Genomic DNA, 26,989 nt, shown 5'->3' with positions numbered 1-26,989 from the left:
TCCACATCTCCCGTCACTACTCACCGCGTGCCGTTTGTAGAGTACAGTATTACCCCGCTTTACACGCTTTACGCGGTTTCACTTTCCGCGATTTCTCAGATTTCTATCGCATTTCTCATTTACACGGTACCTCGCCAGAACCGACTTTCACTTTCCACGGTGCATCTACTCATATACGCGGTGAAGTATAATTTTTTATTTAGCTCATAAAATTCATACAAATTACCCGGCCAGAATATAATTTACATTGCTGGAATTTTTACAATATGATGATCATTTTGAATATAAACATCATGGATTTTGCATTAGATATACAAATTTTAGATCTAATGTAATAATTTGGTTTACACAAAGCAAATATTTTATCGTTTGTGCAAAATATATGAAGTTTACATTCAAAATATTCCCTGGCCTGCAAGGAATCCAGAAATGTCAATTATATTATCCTAACTTTAGTCTGAGTTATTATTTATTACAAAAATGTAAAGATACTGTTTTCTCCCAAACATTTCTCTGGTAGGGAGGGAGGGAGGGAGGGAGGGAGGGAGGGAGGGACCGACCCAGCTAGGGCGGAAGTGGGGTATTTTGATTGACAGATAGTGTCCTTGAAGAATTTTTTTTTTTTTATTAACTGAAGATATTTGTTTTAGCTCATAAAATTCATACAAATTACCCGGCCAGAATATAATTTACATTGCTGGAATTCTTACAATATGATGATCATTTTGAATATAAACATCATGGATTTTGCATTAGACATACAAATTTTAGATCTAATGTAATAATTTGGTTTACACAAAGCAAATATTTTATAGTTTGTGCAAAATATAAGAAGTTTACATTCAAAATATTCCCTGACCTGCAAGGAATCCAGAAATGTCAATTATATTATCCTAACTTCAGTCTGAGTTATTTTTTATTACTAAAAATGTAAAGATACTGTTTTCTCCCAAACATTTCTCTGGTAGGGAGGGAAGGTGACGGGTGGGGGGGAGGGTTGGGACCAACCGACCCAGCTGGCGTGAGTGTGAGGAGGGGTGGGGAGGCAAGATGGGGTACTTTGATTGACAGATAGTGTTGTGAAGAATAATTTTTTTTTTATGAACTGAAAATATTTGTTTTAGCTCATAAAATTCATACAAATTACTCGGCCAGAATATAATTTACATTGCTGGAATTCTTACAATATGATGATCATTTTGAATATAAACATCATGGATTTTCCATTAGACATACAAATTTTAGATCTAATGTAATAATTTGGTTTACACAAAGCAAATATTTTATCTTTTGTGCAAAATATATGAAGTTTACATTCAAAATATTCCCTGACCTGCAAGGAATCCAGAAATGTCAATTATATTATCCTAACTTTAGTCTGAGGTATTATTTATTACTAAACGTTAAAATCTAGTGTTTTCACCCAAACATTTCTCAGAGAGGTAGGAGCCAGTGAGCTGGGAAGAGGGGGGAGTTGAGTCCATTATTTGAATGGACATTAACCTGGCGACTGTATTTCTCTTAAATATTAATTGTGTGTGCATACCATCATAAAATTAAGATGTTATTTTTACTACAATATCGGTATTGTGTCGGAAAAAGTGGAGTTTGGGGGTCGGGCCAGTCTCTATTGGAATTAATCCCATATGTTCTGTTGTTCACTTTACGCGGTTTTCACTTTCCGCGGTCCCCGTGGGTTCAATTGACCGCGTAAATCGGGGTACTACTGTATTATTATAGTTGTTATTACTGTATTATCATTACTGTATTATTATTTAATACCATTACTATTATTATTAATACCATATTATTATTGTTATTATGAATGCAATCCATGTACAATATTATGATAACTGTTAACGCGCCTTCATCACCCAGTTCATCTGGACATTTGCCACATCCAGATGCCCTCTCCTCCCTAATTGTCCGGAAGTGTGAGGGTTTACTGTATACTGAAAAGTAAATGACCAAAAGAAAGTAGCACAACAACATTATACTACAAAACAAATTTGTAAAATTAAATTGATTAAAAAAAATTTCATTACTAAGAACTGAAAATCTTTAAAAAACTCTCATGTCACACTTTCAGGAAAGAATCAATCCTTTTCTGAACTCTCATTGGTAAAAAAAACCCAAAACACGATGGCATGTGACTAACAACAACCATTTTGATATACGTAACCAAAGAATGGTACCCATTAACATAATTCCTGACAGTCTATGAAAACTGGAAAAGAACTTCGTACAGTACAATATAAAGTTAAATATATGAAAATGATCTCTAGCTACTAATTAATCATAAACTTTCATCAGTAAATATAACCTTTTCTGTGAATTGACAATAAATACGAACATGAAACTAATTGTTGTAATAATAAAATATTAATTTTGGCCAATATATTTTGTGATCCAAAAGGCACTTTTTATCCATTCTAAAATATAAACTATTGCACTATCAGTGACACAAAATGGATATCTTTATCAATGAACTAGTCTAGCAACCATGACCTTGCATGTGTGAAGGCTGACAGGGTTGTGAGATACAGTACCTGAATTACAGGGTACTTACCTGCTTCTTTGCTGCCACTTTTTGCTCCATCTTATTCTGAGATCCCAGGTCCTCTGCTGGAGTTGGGTTTGCTGTTGCTTCCCTATAGGAATATGACCATTACATTAGATGCAATGCGATGACTAGCATTCAGTAACACATTATAATTGTGTGTGTGTGTGTGTGTGTGTGTGTGTGTGTGTAATGGTCAGCATCCTCGCCTCGCAAGCGAACAGACCTGGGTTCGATCCCAGGGCAGGGTGAAACTATGGGCTAGTTTCTTTACGGCATTTGCCTCTGTCTACCCAGCAGTAATTGGGTACCTGGAAGTTAATCGATTTGCAGATTGCATTCCAGGATAATGGTTAGCCAGTGCAGTTGGGGAGTTGTCCGGTCTTCTCGGACTATTCCTTGACACTGGGTCATGCAGCTTGTTAACTTAAGGTGTGGTTGTTGTGTTGGCAACAGCTTCTACACCTTAAATAAATTTATGCCTAGGTGGCCCTTGGGCCAGCCATCCTTACACGAGGGGCAACCATTATGTTATGTATGTGTGTGTGTACTGGAGAGAATGTAGAGTTAAAAGCATAAATTAACTTCAACCCTATGTGCATGATTTGAGCCAGGTGATCTGGTAACACTGTATGGTAAACAGTTGACAGATTTCTTTTAATGACCAGTTATTTAAGATGTATTACTGCAGATTGCCTCAGAATCATTTACTTTATAAAACTGATTGGTATCAGATATTTAAAACATGGCAAAAGAATGTTATTAAGAAAAATATGACCTTGCTGCTGGATGATTCGTTACCGGCAATCCAGACAAATGATTATAAACAACAGTTGTCATATGGATGCTGCCAACGAATCCTTTTTACATTCAATGGACACATCACTGCCATGATTTTCACACTGTCTAAACATTCAAAAGAATTAAAGCATATGTCACTGATATGCATAAATATTAAAGAACAGTAATATATACTCATAAATGTGGAAGTGGTGTTATAATATTTTCACACATCATCATCATCATCTCACACACACAAACACAAATTTTTTCACTTATTATATATTTATTAAGTGTTATTGTCTCATTACTTATTTATTCACTAATATGTTCACCATGTTGTGTGTCAAATTTATATACCGTACAAATAAATATTATGGGGTATTAGGCTGCTAAGTGTAGCTTAGAATAATTATCAACTATCTATTTACCAGGATGAGAGAGGGTCAACTTGTAGCAGCAATTTGATAGTGCAGTATTTTGAGAGGAAACACAATAGATCAACTATTTTTCCTGTGACAGCACATAATGATGTACTGAAAGTGAGCTTAGTGAAGATAGAACTACAGAAATAACAAAACCACTGATGAAATATAAGGTTGGAAACATCATGCAGCTGGTAGTCAATGCACCACAAAGAAATCATATATGATATGATAAACTGACATATTCTGGATATAGTATGATCGTTATTGTATCACTTTGAGTTATGTGACATATTCACTTCAAGGATTGTCTATCTATGCTTCTAAGTTGATACATTTAATTTTATTTAATAAGAAATAAAGAGATTTAAAAAAATTACTTGTGGTTGTACTCCCTATACTGCACAGGTAGTCCTCTGCTTATGAATGTATTACATTCCTGGTCCTCATTCTCAAGTCAAATTTTACATTTGTAAACCCCAGACATATTGTTCAGTATTGTAAAATGTGAATTATTATACAGGTGACCTCCAAGTTAGGATTGGGTCGCATTTTTTAAATACCTTTCATTAGATGAACGTTGGCTGAAATAGCCGAAAGGCAAAGTGGCAAGAATTCACAAGAACACGAATGAGTGTATCTCGAAGAAGTTTTAACTTAGGTTCAATATCCCGAACCCATTGCTCTCTTACACAATTAAAACTGAATGAATTAGTAAGTACAATACTGTACCTTATTGTACTTTTTATCAATAATTAAAATTATTTTTTTATTTATAAATTAATTTAAAACATCTATAATGAGTACACAATCAAAATTTGTTCTATTACCAATATCCCAAATGAAACCCTAATATATTACTTATAGGTAAGGAATGTTGCTGTCTAGCTCAAATTTCCACTGAAATTATGTCATAATTACGTAACTTAGTGGTGTTTTGAATACTTCTTCGTTTTTAGTAACACATTCCAGGCATTAATTGGTCAATGTAACAGTATACGTAAAATCTATCCCACCATCACCATGACTCCAGTTCCACATACATATATTAATGAGGTGAAACAGGTGCAGTAAGCTTCAATAGGATAAATAGCAAATTCAGTAAGACAATAAAAAAAGTTTAAGAGAATACAGCATAGATAACTGTTCTGTACCAAACAAGGAAAATCAATCTAAATATTTATCAACAACATACGTACCTTAGTTCCAAGTTGACTTGTTGTTTAAGCTGGTTCTCCATCTCCAGGTCTTTCTGTTGTTGCAGCATCTCTTTCCTTCGTTGTTCTCTCAGTCTTTCCTCCTCTTCATTTTGTCTCCTAAGCCTCTCCTCCTCTTGTTGTTGCTGTTCATGAAATTTAACTTTCTCCTTTTGAATCATTGCTGCATCACCCTCATAGCGTTTCTTCCTTTCCTCTTCTGCCTGTTTCCTTCTTTCATCTTCTTCATTCACAGCTAAGTTTTCAAAACGGGCACGCAGACTTGATGCCTTTACTGACGCTGGTGAGAGGAAGCACAACACAGATACATTTATGAATGAATCCTTGTGATAACAAAGCATTTCAATATGGTGATAATAAATCATGCACTCTATACCATTTTAATGCAGAAAGCACATCTCCGCAAAAATAATAAAATTTCATTCATAATTTGAGGCCGAGCACCAGCTGCTGCAGTGTTTGGTTACATAAGAAACCATAAAAGTGGTGAAAATATCATTTCAAAGCTCTAATTTGACTTGAAATAAAGAAAATATAATATAAATACAGTTATCTCCCAAACTACAATCGCCTTATCTACGATATTCCACTTAAACGATGTAAATAATCCACATGAATGATGGTAATCACCAGGCCAAAACACTTTACAGTCACAAAAAATCTAACAAGAATCACTTCATACACACCAAAACAGAGTACAATGTGAACATTACTGATGTCCTCTCACTGTAAAAAAAACACCACTGGTACTGATCGATTAATTATTATTGAATTACATGATCTCAGCCATGTGGCATCACCATAGAACATACTTTGGTAATAAAGTGCACTGGGTCAACATGGCCCTTTGTAGTATGATAGTGAATGATGTGGATGTGTACAGTATACCTCTGGCAATGAAGTGGATATGTTCACGAAATTCACTTCATTTTGGGGAAATTGGTGCCATAGGTAGATTTAACAATGAATAAAAGGGAAAAGGTTCCAATCCTTCATTATTTTGTATTTTAAATAGACCAAAAATGAATAAAAACTCCTTAAATAAACAATGAAAATGATACATAGCACATCTTAAAATATAATAGCACATACTTTATGTACAAAAAATAGCTTCTTCTACCCTTAAACTATCCTATGGGTGACAGTGAGAGTGGATGACTTCAGCCAGGCAACTACCCAGCTGACTTAAGAGACTTGTGGTCGAAACGCTGTGGGTATGCCATGACGTCACATTGGGGAGAGTGTGACATTAGAATACTTTAATGATTTTCCCATCCCACCCTACAAGTGGAGATGGTCCTCCGAGAGTCACTCGAGGATCCTGTGTTGGCTGACGACTGGCACCCCCGCAAGTTGCAGGAGATTGCCTGCCTAAGGCCATTCTACAATGTCAGGGACAAGCTGTCCACATCTTGTGGCCTGGTGACCTACACCTTCGACCAAGGGTGTGTACGTCTGGTTATCCCTGAGAGCTTCCGTCACCAGGTGGCTGCTAACTTGCATAAAGGCCACCAGGGTCTTGACTCTATGCTCAGAAGGGCCGGCAAACTGTCTACTGGCCAGGACTGGAGGGCGATCTGCAATATCATCGGTCCTCCTGTGACACCTGCAACACCCACACACCTGAGCCACTGCTCCTGACGCCACCCCCTGAATGCCCCTTTCAGCATCGGTGGTGGACATATTCCAGCCGGATCGCTCACTTCCCAGTGGCACCTCCTCGGCAAGATTATGGCTCAGCTTAGACGCTACTTCACAAGGTGGGGTGCACCTGCGCAGATATCCACGGACGGTGGCACTAACCTGGTCAGTGAGGAAGTGGTGGAATTCTTCCGGAAGAGGAGCATCGCTGTCCGTCTGTCTTCTGCACAATACCCCCAGTCCAATCACAGGGCAGATGCCACGGTGAAGACTGCGAAGAGGGTGCACCGTAACAACACCGGGCTAATGGGAGCCTCGATAACGACACGGTATCTCTCGCCCTTCTCCAGTATCTCAACACTCCCCTGCGTGGCGTAAACAAGTCCCTGGCCCAGCTGGCAACAGGTCAACAGCTCCGTGATGGTGTCCCCAAGGCCAAACAGAATTTCAAAATCGACAGACAATGGAGAGACACTCCACAGATGAAAACTTCAGATGGCTCAAGACCACGAGGAGGTCCTTCGACAGCGTGGGGGTTTCATCCGCCATCGCTGTCCCTTGGTGCCTGGCAGCCGTGTCCGGGTCCAGAATCAGGTCACTAAAGCCTGGGACAGGTCAGGGACTGTCATAGAGGCCCTCCAGAACAGTCAGCACACAGTGCGGATAGATGGTAGTGGCCGCGTTTCGCTAAGGACCCGTGGCCACCTGAGGGTCATGGCCGGCCCTCGCCAGTCCAGCCCATCCCAACGCCCACCCTGTCAGGTTTTGCTGGTTCACCACCGTCACCTGTACCACAGTAGCTCAAGCCAGCCCATCCCCGGAGACATATAACAAAGCTTCAATGGCTATCGGACTTTTTTTTAGTGTGATGTTTCCTGTTTATATATGCCGTTGTGGTATGTGCTGTGTCATGTCATTTCCTTTTAAACTTTTTCTTTTTGTTATTAGGTTGTAGGTTTAGGCATTTCCCATTGTTTATGTTATTTGCATTTGTCTCTAGTCAGATTGTCTAAGTGCCATTATATTTGTTGCCCTCATCCAATCTTGGGAGGAGTTGTAAGATGTAGACATTATTGTTATGTTGACGCTAGCTGGCAACCCCTGGTAGCGGAGAGTCTGCTGTCTACACGCCAGCGGCCAGTTACTCCCTATCAGGCCTGGAGTAAGCATCTCTACTTTAAAGTTATCGGCTATTACACAGTGTTTCTCCTTCCCTTCAAGAAAACACCTAACAACAAGTAAATATTTCTTGACTTCAAAATGATTTGAGGTAAGATATTTTATTTTTAGTACAGTTTCTTTGGTTTTTATAAATGCTTGACAACCCTTATTTAGAGAAAGGCCATATGCTACTTGATATTTGATTTGATAACTGATATATGTGGGTGTTCTGCATGCCTCATCAGTGCAACCACGGTACGCCACTGGTTTTGAGATTCCTGGATCCGCCCTTGCTAAGGGAACCAGCACATGCCTCCACACTGGAGCTGCTTAAGGCCAAACAGTGGTGTACAGAGGAGGGACTTCTCCAGTACCGGCACTACCACAATCACTTCCTAACACCACCACAATCACTTCTCCAACACCACCACCACAATCACTTCTCCAGCACCACCACCACAATCACTTCCCCAACACCACTACAATCACTTTCCCAACACCACCAAAATCACTTCTCTAGCACCACCACAATCATTTCCCTAACACCACCACAATCACTTCTCCTCCACCACTACACACACACTCGGCTCACATGTCATAAATAATATTTGAGGCACGTACAACCAGAGTGGACAAAGCGCAAGAAAAAATATGGAGTTAACAGACATTTTATTTATATTTTTTGCAGAACTGAAATAACTGAATCCTCAAAATGAGTGGAAATGGATGTTAAACTGTAACTCAACTTGTAGTCTAGGTGGAAATTGAGGTCAGGATGAACACCTACCTTTTATGTTTTGTTTAAAAATAACTTCATCCAGTGTCAAAAATTAAAGATGCACATGTATGAAAACAATGGTTAGAAATGGGAAAAGAGGAAAAAGAGACAGAAAAAATAGTGCTTGCTCACTATGGTTGGAGCCTAATGAAGCACAAGTACTACTGTATATCATATAAATTTTTATAATATCATGAAAATACAGTCAACCCTCACTTTACGCGGTCCCACATTCCGCGTTTCCACGTTTACGCGGTGCCCTGCCGGAGCCCAGGATGTTCACATTCCGCGGTGCGTGTACCCCCTTACGCGGAGAGTGTCCGGCTCGACGCTATTTTTAGATTCGCCCCACTCGCCTGCTCCCGCCTCCTCCCTCCTCTGCTTCCGCCTGGCCAAGCCGCGCGGTAAGGTTGCACAGTGCATGTCTCTGTTGCGTTATTACTGACGTCATATGACGTATCGGACTGTGATTGGCCATGCATCCCTACCTCCCTCCGCTGCTAGCTGTAATTGGTTTAAAGTAATATGACGTGTCCACCCGGGGGAGGGAGGGAGGGAGGGAGGGAGGGAGGGAGGGAGGAAAGACGACGCTTGACCTAGCCGCGGCAGTTTCATCCCTCCAGGCCACACCGTGTAATCGTGCATCCATTGTTCTGTAAAATGGCTTCCGCCGGACCACCACCCCCAGAGAGAAACCTTTCCTTGCCTGGACCCAGCCGCCCTAAGCCAAAGAAGACACGACGTTCCTTAAGCTACGAGGTGAAGTACAAGATCATCCAAGAGTTAGAGAAAGGAACAAGACAGGTTGATTTGGCGCGCCAGCATGGTGTGAACGAATCTACGATCCGGACGATAAAGAAGGATGCAGCCAAGATAAAGGAGCACATGAAGATCACAAAGTCTACAGGTGCTTCTATGATCAAGTATTTTCACAACCAGGTGCTTCTCAAGACAGAAAAATTACTTGTGAGCTACTTGGTGCGTCAGGCGCGACGGAACATGGAGGTCGACACCCGCTCTGTTAAGGAGTACGCACGTGAACTGTATGCTGCAGTGTCACGAAAGATGGGAATTACAGAGCCCAAACCCTTTAATGCTTCCTCTGGGTGGTTACAGAGGTTTAAGATGCGGAACAAGATCACCAATATAAACATTGGTGGTGAAGAAGCCAGTGCTGACTGTGCTGCGGCTAGGGAATTTCCTCCGTTTTTACGTGAGATTATGGAGGAAGGACAGTACACCGACGACCAGGTGTTTAACATGGACGAATCTGGTCTTTTTTGGAAAAAGCTACCTTCCAAGACCTTCGTTGTGAAGAATGCCAGCAAGATTCGGGGCCGGAAGATGCAGAAGGAGCGCATCACCGTCCTGTTTACCACCAATGCCTCCGGTACCTGTAAACTCAAGTTATCGGTGATCCACACAGCCCGCAAGCCGCACGCCTACAAGAACATGGACATGACCAAGCTAAATGTCCACTGGCTGACCGCACGTAAGGCCCATGGTTTGATGACTGTTTCGTTCCCGATGTAAAGAAATTCTGTGAGCAACAGAATGTGCCATTCAAGATTTTGTTGCTGCTGGACAACGCACCAGGACACTCGCCCCTACTGTTAGATCGTCACCCCAACGTAAAAGTGGTCTTCCTTCCTCCCAACACTATGTCTATATTACAGCCCATGGACCAAGAGTTAATCTGCAATGTAAAAGCTGCATTCTCAACAAAAAAATTCCAGCTCCTGAACGACTACACCAACACCAGGGAAGAGTTGCGTAACCTGAGTGACACCACCACCGATAGCAAGAGCGAAGAAGACGAGGATCAACAGTTGGCAGAGCAAAAAATACTTTTCAAACAATTCTGGAGAATATTTAACATCAAGAAAGCTGTGGACTTCTTGGTGGAGGCATGGGATCAGCTGTCTGTAGCAACTGTTCGTCACGCATGGAGACGTGCTGCAAGGCATTCCGGGCGTAAGGCAGAGTCAATCTGTGACTGGTGAGGTTCAGACTGTTACAGTAGCAGTGGACCTTGCCAGAGAAGCTGCGCAGAGTGTTACAGCTGCAGGCTTCTCCGAGACCACCAACGACGACATCCTGGAGGTGATAAGGGATCCTGATGTGACTACCGACGGGATGGTAGATGATGATGACGTCAGTGAAGAGGCAGGTGGTGCGTCATCCCAAGAAGAACACCGCTTATCCCATAGTAATGTTAGGGGTGCCATCGAGTGTGTCGAGAAAATCAAGCTCCTCCTTTCCGACGACCATGACGCAAACAGGTATGAAATCGTCACTACCCAGCTGTTGCAGACTATGGAGCCCTACTTCAAGGTTTATCACGATAACATAAACACCAGCCGTCAGCAAAGCATATCAGAGTTCTTCGCCCGCAACCCACCACAGCCAGCCCAAGCCAGTGATAGTGACAGAGGTAGAGACAGTGAAGATGACTTTGAGGGATTTGTCAGGGAGGCCCTGACAAGTGTGGATGACTGATGGTGACTCACCTGAGGGCCAGTAGCCTGCCCTCTGCCTCGGAACCAGCCTCCATCCCCGTACGCCGACCCATCTCTTCGACTAACGTAAGTGTTCAACCTAACTTTTAGTTTTCCTAACCTAACCTTTATTTTTCCTAACTTAACCTTATTTTTCCTAACCTAACCTCTTCTATATTACTTGTGTGTGCATACCATCATAAAGTTAAGATAAAATTTTTACTACAACATAGTTGTGTGTCATCAAAAAGTGGAGTTTGGGGGTCGGCCCGGTCTCTATTTCAATTAATCCCACATGTTATGTTGTTCACTTTACGAGTTTCTCATTTTCCGCGGTACCCTGTGGGTTATATTAACCGCGTAAAGTGAGGGTTGACTGTAGTTACATTTAACAATACAGTAATCAAGTGCATACTAGATATTCACACAAAACACATCATATATTAGTTGGAAACCACCAAAAGCGTACCTATGTCTCTCTTATTTAAAAATATCATAGAAGCACATAGTATAAATATACAGTACCTGGTTTTTCTGGCTTGGTTGGTTCATAGTTAGTTCCAATTCCACCCTGTGGCTCTGAAAAGACATGAGCAGTCTTGTCCATTCGATCCTTCTGCACTCCAAATTTGCCACCAAAGCCCTGATAAAAGTTATCAATATAAGAATAAAAAATATTGAATTACCGGGTAACAAAACTCAGTAACTGGATAATATGTAATATAAACCTTGTACTCACTATGCAATCTTTTCACAGAAAGAAAAGCTTACCCTCAGAACTGGACCCACACCCCACTGGCAATATAATTATCAAAAGTGAACAAAGTACTGTACAGAACTGTACTAAATTTCTTGGGTGTTGTTGTTGATGACTACCTAAACTGGAGACACCACATTTATATCATTCAGAGTACACACTCAACAGTCACTCACTATAGCAGCAATGGAAGAAATCTACTATTCTTATTTATCAACACTTAATTTACTGCCATATACTATGGGGGGTCTCCATCACCACTAAAATAAAACCTCTGGGTACTGGGGACCACACAAACGACCAGTTTACTATACTGTAGTGTATTGAAGATGCTAAAATTTAAGGATATTAATAATTACGGTAATGCTGTGCTGTATGTGTTTACTATATATCAATTAACCACTTGATTGAAAAAAAAAGAGAATAGTTTATGGAAGGAATCCCTATTAGTTATATTTATACAGTCATGTAATGAAATGAATTAGAACTAAAATTTGTATGTCTAATGCAAACTATAGCATGCATAAATTCAAACTAATCACTATCTTATAAAAATTCCAGCAATGTTAATTATATTCTCCCATGTCAATTCAGTGACATTTTATAAGAGAAAACTTAAAGTCACTCTTAAGGACAGATAAATAAATAAGCACTAGACCTTGGCATCAACTGTCAAACATATCACCTCACCTCTCCCCCCCCCCATCTACCCATCAGCTGATCGCTGTTGATTTACGAGTGTTTGTTTTAACATAATACTACAAAAACCAATGTTATGTTTATTCTAGGAGTTGGGCTGAGGTGCATCTGGGTAAGCTCTCATTCTTTTTAGTATTTTATGTTTCTCTCAAGTACCAAACTAAGTTATTCTATTGAAACAACACTTCGATTTAGTGCGAATTTGGTTTAAAGTGGCCTCTCTTGGAGCGTATCTCATGTTATATGGACGTTCTACTATACTGTACTTGTTCATTTTATGGGATATTAGGTGACGAATGAGATATTAGGGATATTAGGTTACGAATTTCTGAAAATAGCTGAATAATGACAAATTACAAATCATGAGTTACAAACTATTGAAGTTTTACTGTACAGTATTTCAATCTCCACATAATACATATTTCCACAACTAGGCATTATGCAGGAACGTAAGTTATACAGGACTTCTGAATAAACTTCATAAAGTAAATTCTATCAATAAAGGTTATTCCTGATAAAGAACACCTTTTTTCTGGTGTACTGAAATTAGTGGACTCAGCCAGTAAGATCTAATAATGGGAAAACTGTCTGTTCGTGACCAGGTGTACTGACCTTAAAATGTCTCAAAAACAAACACAAAAGTGATGGTACTGACTGTAGTAATGCAAAAAGGAATCAAAGTGCTTACGGTAGAATCAAAGAAAATGTGGAAATTCTCAAAACCTAAACTATGTGACCAAATATTTTGAAGTCTTGATCCTCAAATGTACCATTTAAGATGTGCATTTTTATGGTTGGAAATGTTATGTGAAATTTTTATTGTAGTATTTTATGTGTTCATGGGGAAGAAAAAGAAACCTTCTCAAAAAGGGACAGGGCTTGCATGAATCAGCCTGGCATTGGGAGGGTTTACTGTATATATTTACAGTATAAGCATAGGAGTAAGGTTTTGTGCCCTGCTAACATTCTCTTCAGTTCTCTCTCTGACTCCAACAGCAAAACAGCATCATCTACAAACTGATCTGGTACTTGCAGTGCAATAATCAACAATCAACTAACCTTGGAATGGTCAGTCTGACTCTCATGTTTCTCAACTTTCTCAATGTGGTCCCATCCAACAGCAGTCTTATCCTGTCGATCCTTTTGGATACCATACTTGCCCCCAAAACCAACAACATAATCTGAGGATTGAAACAGTAATTAATATACAGTATAATCTCAATAAAACCACACAGGAAAAGGGAAACAATGGATCACCTTAGCTTTCGTCTTCATTCAAGACATTGTGTGATTTTATCGAGATTTATCTTGCCCACATTTCCATTGTGAATCTACAGCAGAACGTCGATTTAAAGCGATTCAATTTAAAATTATTGATTTAAAGCGACCCCCACAATTAAGGACAATGTATTAATTTAAAGTGAATCTTTCCTATTTTACGCTAGTCAATCTGGCGCATCATGTGGAAATTCACACTATTTTAAATTTTGTGCCTAATATTTACCGCCAGACGCATCTCTGGACACGCTACACAACTGCCCGCCACCCTCCCGCATCCTCAGTTCTCGCACTGACACTCTAGTGAACGGACATTCTGTGTGACACTATCTCCTTCTACCACATGCATCAACCATCGCCACTATGCCAAAGAGGCCAGCTACTACATCATTAACTACCCCAAAGACCATGAAATCAAGGCAAGCAATTACATTGGAGCAGAAAATCAAGGTGCTGGAAGTGCTGCTGCGAGGAAATGGTGCTTCAGTGTGGGGCGCCAATTTGGACAGTAATGTGGATAATGAGCTGGTCGAGTTGGGCTTTGCATCTTCAGAGGATAAATTGCCTAAGTAAAGTTGAGTGAAAGTCTATTTTTGATAGCATAAAGTAATTAAAAACTAAGTTGAGAGGTAAGTGAAAGTGCTTGGTGAGTCAGACGAGAGGCGGGTGGTGTGCGGAGCCAGCGTGACCACCCTCTCACATCAACCGATTGCTAATAAACAGACCATTTCGAGTCCATTAATTTTAGCTGTGTTGATTTATGAGTGTTTGTTTTGGCATAACACTACAAAAACATTATGTTGTTTATTCTAGGAGAGGCTGAGGTGCATCTGGGTAGACTCTCAGTCTTTTTAGTATTTTGTGTTTCTCTCAAGTACCAAACTAAATTATTTCATTGAAACAACACTTTGATTTGGTGCGAATTCGGTTTAAAGCGACCTCTCTTGGAGCGTATCTCGTGTTATATCGACGTTCTACTGTACATGAAATTCAGTACAACTTTTAATAGAAAAAGGAAAAAAAATGAAGTCAATTCTACTCCTGTATAAGAACTTGGTTCATATTAATAAAAAATATTTAACAAAATCTATTCCAGAGTTACATTTTCCAAATGCTGCTTCAAATGATCACACAAGAGAAAAAAGTGACATTAGGAATATAAATATGGCACCATACTGTACAGGAAAACTATAACACTAATGAATAAGAAGATGATTTCAGAATTAATAACATAATATGAATACCAGTAATTCACCTTTCTGACTTTCATGTTTTTCCACTTTCTCTATGTGGTCCCAGCCTGCAGCAGATTTGTCCTGCCGATCAGACTGCACACCAAATTTGCCGCCAAAGCCCTGTGTGTAATCTGCATAAAGCAAAGTTTTGCTGTAGCATTTTAGCATAATAATGGAAGCATATGAAGCACATTTAAGATGAAGGTGCGTGCGCACGCACACACACATATACAGTACATACAGGTATGGTAGTGTATCAATTATCCATGTCTCCACACTTCCAAAATCTCCAAACTCCAACCATTTTAAATGCACAATAAATAATTGTTCAGTGTGTTTAAACTGGCTTGGTGTTACTCCTTTGGTACATTACTCCAGCATCATCTACTCAAAAGAAGGAGAGAGTTACATTAAAAATACACAAGTAGGTGGATGTAGGTGAGAATGCAAACAAATTCATGTAGGAATAAACAGGGTGATTCAGCAAAGAGTACATTAAATTGGAGGATGAAACCATTGGATAATTCTAAACCACAATGCCTCTATGGTAAAATGTCAGATTCTGCATAGTTTCCATGTTACAATACATTTAAGATGTTGTATTAATGAGAGTGAATTTGAAGTGAAACCCCCATAGGTTTTTGTAATCATTTATCACAGATCTCTAGTGTGACCCCTCCTTGTTACAACCTAAAGGAAATGTTCAAAGTTGCCTCCTTCTGCCTCAATGCAGGACTGTACACATTGTACCATTTATTGTCTGATGCATTCCAGAATGCCTGGACTATGTTTAATTTGCTCACACCTGTCGCGAACACATGGGCATATGCAGAATCTGACATTTTACCATAGAGACATTGTGGTTTAGAATTATCCAAGGATTTCATCCTCCAATTTAATGTATTCTTTGCTATTTATGATTTGAAGGCCACTAAACAGCACCCATTAAGTTTAATGGTGAAACTGTTTCATAAAAAGGCATTCACAAGCAGAAAGATATAAGAAAATTTCAATTTCCATATACAGGTGTACCCACTTTACTTGTACTGTACTGTACTGGTTATTTCACTGAAATATCAAATTCTCAATAATTCTGACAGTGAGTCAGTGGCAGCATCCACCACCTCTTCATCATGTATATCTTCGCTGCACACACACACACACAGGTTTATTTTTCTAATATTGAACACATTGCATTATGAATTACCAAACTTACTCCTGGATACACATTGTTAATATACAGAATGTGTAGAGGAGTAAGTTTTATTAATTAATGTATCATAATAAGACAAGCGCTCTCTGCCAGCTTTACACACAAATACAGCCACTCACCATCACTTCACATACAAGAATGCATGTTTCCTTCACTGAGCATATTGCATTATATTATCAGTAGTTGTACATTTCTTATAATTACAATATCAATTGCTTTCTTTATTATTATTTTTTTAATCATGTTTGTAATCAAATAAATAAAAATAATCAACCAGAGGTCACCTGGGGAATACATCCTGTAAACTTTGACATAATTTCCCTTACTTTATTTAATATTTTGTGTATACATACCTATATTCGAGGTCTATTATTACCATTATTTCCAACATTCTGAAAATTCCCCAAACTGGTTTATTTTCAGTGCTATGCTTGCTGGATAATTAATATACAGTACTAGGTACTACCTGTATGTGTATGTTTGCCAACACCATTCTGTGTGTGTGTGTGTGTGTGTGTGCATGCACACAGGGTGGTGTAATGCATCTAGTGTGGCAGCATTATGTTAGTGTCAAGGTGCAAGCACTGCTTGCTTCCTCTTGCTTTCAGCTACCACCGCTGGCTAGCCCTTGTGGCGAACAGGGAAGCAACTTGCATAAGTCCTCCCCTGCCAGTTCACAGCCTCTTCACCATTAAGACTCCTGCTGTGCCTCCTCGTGGCAACACAGTACCTGGGAGCCTCGTGGGCCTAGGCTAGACCAGCAGGAAATCTCGGAGCAGCAGTGGGCCCCAGAGGGACAGCACATACCCACTGGCATGTGGACACGTTCTGGCGCCTACCAACCAGTGCTGCGCTGCTTGTGGATTAACCTTGGTAGGTATAAGACAACAGGAGTAAACCCCAAACAAAAAATCAACGATGGGGCCCCGCATGAGGCAGACATGCTTACAGAGCTCAAACAAAACCTCAATGGCATTATAGGCAGAAGAGGTGACCAACACTGGAACCCAACGACTACACCGGCGGATGAGGGCAATGCATGATGGACAGGCTACTAAGGCAAAACCCAACCAACTGGGGTATAGGCAGCCCATTGCAACTCTCCCTCTTCCCAGTCATTGCAATACTTGCACCACTGGCTCAGGATAAGGGAGAGCCAAGATGTGTGGTTGCAACCTGAGCTCCTGCCTCACCACATAAATCAACTTATACGCAGCCACCATCCAGCTCATCATACTTCTCATCATCAAAATCCCTATACCCCAAAAAGTCCTATAGCGACAGACAAGTGTGCTGCACACAACCTCACTATCACCAATACCTTGTTCAGGTAGGCTGACGACAGGTTCAAGGGTTCGTGGCCACACCCACGATACAAACACTGGCATCTCATTGAGTACATCATTGTCAGAGAAAGCGATCGCCAAGATGTCCTCATCGCCCGAGCCATGCGTGGCTCAGATCACTGTGACACTGATCATCAACTCATCAGAGCCAAGCTCTCACTTCACGTCGCCCCAAAAGGCAAAGGCAACAAGCCTCCAGAAAAAGTTTTAGCATTAACCGTCTGTAGGACGCTCATGGCTTTCAGAGAGCAGCTCGAAAATGGGCTGAGAAACAACCCAACAACAAACAACCCAAATCCCAGTGCTGAATGAGGTATTCTCGACACTGTCATGACAAAAATCTGAAGAGAGACCCTCGGCCAGATCAAAAGAATACACCAGGACAGGTTTGATGAAAATGCCCCGGATATCAATGTATTTGTCGATGATAAACGTGCTGCTTTAACTGACTGGCAGAACAACCCTCAGTCTTGGACCAAAGCTGATACCTTCCGCAAGAAGAAAGCGGCGGCCCAGCGCAAATTTCACAATCTAAAGAATGACTGGTTTAAAAATAAAGCATGTGCAGATCAACACAATATGCACAAATTTTTCAATTCCACTACAACATTTTACAGCCAATCACTCATGGGGCAGCCCTCTCCGCTCATCCGACGGTAACTCCCTAATTAAAGACAAAGAAGATATCCTTCAGCACTGGAAAGAGCACTACCACTCGTTGCTTAAGTGAAACACTGATGTGGATGTCCTGACAACCCTGAAGGTTCTTCAGCATCCAGAGCTGACCCACCTCAGTTATCCTCCATCCCTAGACGAGGTAGCTACTGCCATCAAACAGATGAAAAATAATAAAACCTCAGGACCTGATGGAATCCCAGCCGAGGTGTATAAGGCAGGAGGACCTCTGCTTACCAGCCGTCTCCACTCTCTCCTGGAGAATATATGGGAAAGGAGGAAATCCCCCAAGCTATTAAAGATGCTTCCATCATCAATATTTATAAAAACAAGGGAGACCGGTCAGATTGTGGCAACTACCGCAGGATATCGCTGCTGTTCACAGCTGGCAAGAGTATCACCTGACTGCTCCTAAACAGACTTCATCCTGAGGCAGTAAACTTCCTCCCAGAATCTCAATGTGGCTTAAAACCATCACGTGGCACCTCTGACATGATCTTTGCTGCCCGCCAGATACAGGAAAAGTGCAGAGAACAGCATCGTGACCTGTAAATGGCCTTCGTCGACCTAACCAAGGCCTTCAACTCAGTCAAGAGGGAAGCCCTCAGCCATTTTGGCTGCCCACCAAAATTCATCGCCATTGTGAGGCAACTCCATGATGGCATGAACGGCAGTAACCAGCACAATGGCACCCAGTCTGAGTTCTTCCCCATCCAAACAGGGGTAAAACAAAATTGTGTACTGGCACCAACTCTATTTTCTTGGCTGCCTTCCCTACCCGTGCCAGTGTCAATTTAGCCAGTGGGGTACACATCCAGTACTGGATGAAGGGTCTTTTCAACATAAGATGACTCCAGGAAGGAACAAAGGTGTCAATAACTTCCATTATTGAATTTAAGTATACAGACAACCTCACCCCTGTTGCTCACACTGAACGCGACCTACAGGAGATCCTGAACACCTACGTAGATGCATATGCACAATTTGGCCTTGAGGTGAATGTACGTAAGATTCAGATTCTCTTTCAGCCTACCCTTGGTTCAGCCACACCTCCACCATCCATCCAGCTTAATGGTCCTACGCTCTCTAATGTTACCCACCTCCAGTATCTCGGCTCCCACCTGTCCACCACAGTGGACATCGATGAAGAGATTCACCATCAGATCAGATGTGCATCTCAAGCCCTTAGCAGACTCCATACACATGTCTTCAGCTGTAGGGAACTGAAATTATCTACAAAGTTGCACATATATCGAACAGTGGTCCTCCCCACCCTGCTATATGGCAGTGAGACATGGGTTACATACAGGAGGCACCTCAAAGCACTTGAAAACTTTCACCAACATAGTCTACGTTCCATCCTACGTGTCCATACGAGCACGAACTGATTACTACAAGAACAGCCCAGTCCCAACCATTGTAAAAATTATCAACACCTAATTATTATATATCATATTTGTATCACTTATGTTACTTGTACATCATTTGTAAATCAAGAGACCCATTCCCCAATTATGTAATTGTATATTTTCAACCTTCCGGGTGCCATGCTCTTTCAATAAACCGTTAACTATTAATTATTATTATTATTATTATTATTATGATTATCCTCTGAGTTTACTAGGAAGACAAGAGAACAAATGAAAGGATTCTCCGACACCTACTGTAGGAACATCAAGGCTACCATTATCCATGAACAATTACGTTGGACTGGCCATGTTCCCGGCATGGACTACAGTAGACTGCCAAACAGCTACTTTACAGTCACCTAACGAATAGTAAACGTGACGCTGGCGGGCAACTGAAAAGGTATAAGGATAAACTTAAGACAAACCTGAAAAAATGCCAAATCGACCCCATCACCTGGGAGACGATTACTCCACATCATAACGCTTGGAGGAGCACCGCACGAGGTGTCAATACTTTCGAGTTAGCCCGATTGCATACCATGGCTGACAAGCACGAACGCCGGAAAGAGGTTTCCGCCACCCCTCCCACAATAGATGTAGCCCTTCACACGTGCAACATCTGTGGACAATCCTGCTGGTCCCATATTGGCCTCTCTAGTCACTTCCGAGCTCAAGCTCACCAACGAAGGTGACATCCTTCGTAGCTCATATCATTGTATCACAGCTGGATGATCGTCACACTTGATTCCGAGTGACAGCAAAGTATGTAAGAGTATATATATATATATATGTATGTATATATATAACTTCCCATGTTAAAAATTATTCATGTTCTTTTTTAATACAGAAGCTGAATACAACAGTTTAAAATGTGTAATAGAACACCAGTACAGTACAGTAGTATAGTACAGTACAGTATATGACTTTTATTTTAAACAAATATGGAGATCATACAACACTCTAGTAATTCAGTATTCTGTACTGTATAACAGAGACAAAGATTTTCTCTTCAACCAGAATTTATACAAGGAAAACAAATTTAACACACCCACACAAACACATTGATGGATCAGTGGACCATGCACACTAGTGGAGTTAGATGTCAGTTAACTAATTATTAAAAAGGCAATTTTAGCTGTATTAAATCTCCACTGGGCTAAGAATACATTACCATTTCTAATTATGTCTGTAAAAAGTAAAATTTGTACATCCTAAAATATTTAAATCACAAAATAATAATCAAATGGAAGGTGAATAATTGATCAAGCTAACTGTATGTTCCTTCATGACCAGTGACTAAGCAAATGGTCTGGTGTATTACCATTACATAACAGCTATGCAACATCTTATCCTGTTTAACTAAATTAGCTTGACTACCTCACAATTGTAGTCATCTTTTATCTCACAGCTGGATCTCTCACTTCCAAAGAAAAAAAGGTTTCTCAAGAAAATGAGAAAGGTGTTATTTATATATTTAAGACATAAAGAACAATAAGACCATGATGTTTTCCCCTCCTGATCATGGAAAGCATAAATGAATCTAAACCCTACATTTTTTTTTTCATACAACCCTCAGGTTCACACAGGTTTATACTATGATACTCCACTGTTATGGGTCTTTTGTGTTCAACAAAACTATAAAGTTTCATTTAAGTTCAGTAACACTTCCTACCTTCAGGGAATTCATGAATAACAGTTGATGATTGTTTTGGTTGTTCTGTACAGTATTTGTTTCACACGTCTGCTAAATTATGTACTGGATAGGAACACATCTAAAACATTCCCGAGTTACAATATACACACACTGTACTTCCAGTAGTAAATTGAGATGTTTAGGGTGTGGTGGTCCTCTCAGACTGATAATACAGCTGTCATGGACACCTTGCATGATTGTGGTGCTCCAAGACAAGATGATATCCAGTTTTGAAATTACTACATCAGCAGCAAGGAAAGTATTAGATATTTCCTTTATGTCGTACAGAATTTATGATGCTTTCTGAGACTTTAGGGTAAGATTCAAGAATTTTCTTGGGATTTTTAAACTAAATCAATGCCAGAAATCTGAGTTATGTACTCAGTTATGTTTTAATACACATCACACATTGTCCACATTAAAAGTATATCAGCTAATACCTGTAGCTATACTCTCCATTGTAAGAAAATTCTTATCTGTCAATTTTCAAAGATTTACATACTGAATTCTCATTACTTAAGTGCTTTTTTTGAATTTTGCAATAACAAAGGTATTAGCTTAAATATTCCAGTTTATCTAATTTCTAAATGATGGATTCTAATTAGATGGGTAATAATAATGCTATCTATAATTGTTGAACAACTCACAAATGAAAATGGTCACAGTTTTCATTCTTCATGTAGTGTCCTTCAAGGTGTAAATGATGCAATAATTACGACTTAGCTAGTTTTTTTAGGAAGATGGGCTAAGTACAGCATTATTAATAGAAGGGAGTGAAGAGGCAGAGCTTTGTATTATATCTCTTGATAGAAATTTTCATATGATACTGAGACATGCAGTATCCATTCTCACTGGCATATTGTCAGTTATGTCACAAATTGATGCATCTACTCAAGTGTGTGTCACATTATGACGGAACTTCATGGCTAACATATTGTGATGTAAACATGAATGCATTATAAATGGCCCTAAAAATGGTTAGCGTACTTTATTTTGCAATCCATTTCTTTCAGAGACACTTTGCTCTTTTAAGAATATTTCTGAATGCAGTGGTCCCTCGGTTAACGAAATTTCGGTTAACGAATTACCTTCCATAAGAATCTTCAATTCGGTTAACGAACAATAATTCGATTAACGAAATCCTTACGAAAATCACGGTTCGTTGTGAGCATCAGCTGATCAGCTGATGTGCTATTCTGCCAATTCAGTAATCTGTTCTATGTTTACATTCGTTTCCAATGGAGTAAATATCAATAAAGTTGTGCTATATAATATTTTTGCATATTTTATATTAAAATTATTACCCGGCAGTCATTTTAAAAATTATTTAACATATTGATAATATATGCAGTACAGGGAACTAGTTTGTTGTGCGCCCATCAGATGCGTGAGTCGGTCACGAGGCGTCAGTTGAGACTTTGAAAACAATGGAGTGAACATCTATTTTGTTGGTGTCTTGAATATTTTTCCAATTTTCATTGAAATAATTGATCATTCCGAACTTTAGTTAACATATTGATAACATATAGCGCAGTGCAGTGTTCATTTAAAGAAAATAATCTTGAATTACATCTAGTGAACTTAAAATTTTATTGGTGAAATGATGGCATCAAGCATGGGTCCATTGAAAGGTGATTTCTCCTCCATCCCCACTTCCTTCTCTTCTCCCTTCTCCTCCACCCCACTTCTAATTCCCATCATCATTATCAACCAGGAACCTTCTACATACACACCTCAAAGTAAGTGTACTTTACTACATTTTTTTTTTTACTTTGTATGTACTTTTCAGTGAGCTGGAACCAATTACCCAATATCCCATTGAAACAATGGATTCGGTTAACGAACAACCTTCTGGAACGAATTGTGTTCATTAACCGAGGGACCACTGTATGCAATTTCTTGGGGAATATACAGTACATTACTCCCAAAACTGATACAGGTAAACATTCTGACCCTGGCCAATGCAAAGGTTACCGTACTATAATTTTCTTCATAAAAATATATAATAATAATAATTTAATGCTCATCTTAACATTTAACATAATTTATGACAATTTCATATTTTTCTTTCAATTTTGTTTGTTCACTAATTCTCAAAATTCTCGGGGAGCCATCACATCATACAAATTCAAGTACAAAATCAGTCATAGAGATTCTCATAACTTGTACTGTATACAGATCATCAAGTAATATAACCAATTTTTGGAAAAACAATCATTGGGCTTATTCAGAAATAAGATATGACAACTTTAGCAGGATGAGTAACATTCCACATAATTAAATGCCACATCAGGTAACTTTTAGATATATCAAGGATGTTTATGTCTATAGTGTTATGGAGGAAAAGCTATTCAACAATTAGGGCCAAATAATGAGATTTAACTTTGAAAACTCTTCCTATTTTTAAGTGAGTATACATCTGTGAACAGTTCTTCTCTGTAGAGAACATGAACCAGTTAACTTACTGACACATACTGGAACACAATATCCAAGTCACATACCCCAGATTTTTAAACAATGATCCAACCTAAAAGGTGCTAGGTATCAGGATACAGCATTAGCAGTAATTAAAGTAAGGGCAAGTTGTTTCTGAAGTACTGTATGACGTACTGTATTCTAACTATTATTTTCTATATTAGTGGGATCATAGTTGCTCTATACAACAGTATTACCAACTTCTATCACATAACCATACTCCTGTGAATCAAATGCATATTTTAATAATTTACATTATGTATACAGTAGTCCAACCGAAGAACAAAGAAGTCTGATCATTCTCATTTTATGAAAGGAATTTGATACCTCTGACTAAATAAAGCATTGTTGTTCTACAGTTGTAATACTGTACACCAGACCATTCACTCACCACTGGCAAGACCGAGGAAACATTTTATCAATCACCCATTAACCACCACATGGCTGAGCAAACATACTCATTTATGACAGTAATATCACATACATGTTGATAAGTTATCAAAATGTGATACCTGTATAACCGAGGGATTAAAAATGCACATACGTATTTGTTTTCATTATTTTCCCGTATATGAATGAAAAGATATTTTGTCACAATAATTATAGATAGTGGCACACCTTTCTGACTCTCATGCTTGTCCACTTTCTCAATGTGGTCCCAACCAGCAGCAGATTTGTCCTGCCTATCCGTCTGTACGCCAAATTTCCCACCAAATCCTTTAGAGTAGTCTGTACAAAGCAAAGGTCACACACATGTAGTACATAATACCTGTAGGCAGAGAAATTTCCATGCTTATTTACAATAATCTATGTAATATATCAACCAATAATGTGTCTATAAACTGTTACACTTTTAAATTCAAACAACATTAACATTAGTACCGGTAGTCTATTTTTTCACCAATGATAATTATTGTTCTCTTCTTATATTGTATATTTCAAAAAATCATCTTTACAAACATAACATACATATAAATACACAGAAATACACATACACAAGTACAGTGTACACTCATGCATATACAGTACAGGAAAGCCCTGAGTTACGACATGAATGTGTCTGCCAATTTACTGTCATGAGTCGAATTATCGTATCTCAAATGTCTAATGTCAATTCACTTAATGCAAAAAATTGAAGGTGTGTTCCTTGCAAAAAAAATTATTACCATTATACAGTGGATGCTGCTATTCCCAATGCCTGTGAAACATCCACTGACTTCTCATCCTTGTCAAAGTGTTTGTTTGGTGCTCCCTTACATTCATTTTCAATAAAAAATTAAAAAACAAAACCTCTAAAAAGCACCTCACCTATGGGCTTGGTAATAGACTAAACCCTTGATAACTTTTAACTCAATATACAGGTAACTCTGAATGGCTGTAAAATACTGCATTCAGCTGTAAATTATGTTTGCATTATTTTTTTACATACCTTACAATATTCTGATATGATAACGCAATCTCGGAATGGCGTAACACGTGCAACCTATGATGGACGCGCGGGAGGCTGTCTGGTCAGCTGCTCAATTACTTGTTGGTAGGATACCTGCAGTTGCTTTACTTAATTGCATGTATTTTGTATATATGTACTGTATGTACTATACATGAACTACAGTGTTATGTGAATAATAACATTTATAGTAGGTGCTGTAAGAGCTTATAATACAAAATGTATTGTATACTGTACTGTAGTGCAGTGAGCCCTCCCCATTACCTCTGATACCTACCTCATGGCACCACACGCTTGAATTATCCTTCGCCTGCAGTGCTGGTAAGTGTTAATTTTTGTATAAGTTTTATGATTATGGTATGTTATTTTGGCCAAAAAGTTGGGTATTTGGGTGGGATAAAAGAGCGGGAGAAAAGTGCCTTGATAATCTGGAGTGGTTAGACTGACTGAAAGGATGCCATGGTAATCACAATGCACCATTCTAAGCAGCAGAAGTGTGAATTGTTGCAAGACAGATCATCGTAACTCAGGTCTTTAATGTACGATTGTATATATACTGTATACATATTTCTTCTTTTTTCTTATTAGGCAACCATTTTGGTTACCAAAATTGACAATTTATTCCTGTACTTTTGGTGTGAGGATCAGTGCCACAAAAAACTGAAAGAATGGGATTCTTTTATGTGTGCTATCAACATAAGATACCATAGGAACATGATTCAACAAGGCTGAATGGTGGCCAATTTTCTAGTTAAATGTGGAGTTCCTGTCCATACCTGAGAAAAAAGCTAGTCAATAGATTAACTTGTGACAGCTTTAAAATTATAGTACAGTACAGTACTGTAATTCCAGAAACATAATCTTCATACAGTATCTCTAGCATAAAAGAAATACAGTACAGTATATGTAACAGTTTGTTTTACTATGATCATTCATCCACAAGGCACAATTTTAGTGCACTACTTGGAGCTATACATAAAGATGCAATGTAGTAAAACCTACATTTCTTACTATAACCTATGATTCCCTAACAATCAATCCTAACATAAGAAAAAAATGGTAGGTAGCACTGCCACTGCATACAGAAGCAATGTGACCTTGAAGGGGAAGGTGGTATATTTTTGTATGACACTATGATATGGACTACATCAGCATACACACACAAAAAAAACAAAACATTGACAACACAGAGTTTTCTTCCAAAATATAAACAGCAACACTCCCTAACATTATCACATCTAAGCAGAAACCATTTATTACTTTATGTTCAGTATTCCTGGTTATTCTGTTTATGATATCATTTATCTCCCTAACTCTCAACACACTATCTCCATCATTCTCATGCAGCCCAGCTAGGTTGGGGGTTGCCTTGTTGCAAATGTATACAAACAACAATTTGTGCCATACACAGCCTTCTAAGACTGGAGTGTAAATTTTAAATGAACTGAGTGTATATTTAGGGGCTGAACAGCTGTACAGCAACAATGTCTTCTAAAGAGCACACGGGATAAAAGGACACAATGTACTTCTAATAGTTTTTCTTTCATTCCCACCTGGAATAACTCTCAGCATACTATCCATTCTTACAAATCGAATCTGATGGTTTTGTCTTTATAGCCCTATATGGGGTGAGGGTGTACATGCACTGAACTTGAAAAGAGGTCACTGGGTACACATGCACTGTGCTCCCATGTTTGATCAC

At 39.2% G+C, this 26,989-nt stretch overlaps 1 protein-coding gene across 13 annotated transcripts in view; it reads right to left on the bottom strand.

Moving 5' to 3' along the window:
• LOC121868771 (src substrate cortactin-like) overlaps positions 1-26,989 on the bottom strand; it is a 98,421-nt gene that overhangs the window by 27,148 nt on the left and 44,284 nt on the right. For 9 of the 13 annotated variants that reach the window (XM_042369675.1, XM_042369667.1, XM_042369701.1 and 6 more), the window contains 6 exons: positions 24,459-24,569; positions 15,050-15,160; positions 13,576-13,697; positions 11,586-11,703; positions 4,965-5,262; positions 2,570-2,651 (listed from right to left, as the gene is read on the bottom strand). In XM_042369675.1, the coding sequence (XP_042225609.1) occupies positions 2,570-2,651; positions 4,965-5,262; positions 11,586-11,703; positions 13,576-13,697; positions 15,050-15,160; positions 24,459-24,569 (842 nt within the window). The remainder of the gene's footprint in view (positions 1-2,569; positions 2,652-4,964; positions 5,263-11,585; positions 11,704-13,575; positions 13,698-15,049; positions 15,161-24,458; positions 24,570-26,989) is intronic. The other 4 variants (XM_042369737.1, XM_042369755.1, XM_042369762.1 and 1 more) reach the window with 2 other exon arrangements.

The sequence above is a fragment of the Homarus americanus genome, unplaced genomic scaffold (genome assembly GCF_018991925.1).
Source record: "Homarus americanus isolate GMGI-L3 unplaced genomic scaffold, GMGI_Hamer_2.0 scaffold32583, whole genome shotgun sequence".
In the NCBI taxonomy this organism is placed as follows: domain Eukaryota; kingdom Metazoa; phylum Arthropoda; class Malacostraca; order Decapoda; family Nephropidae; genus Homarus; species Homarus americanus.
This window is presented reverse-complemented; position numbering and strand designations above follow the sequence as displayed.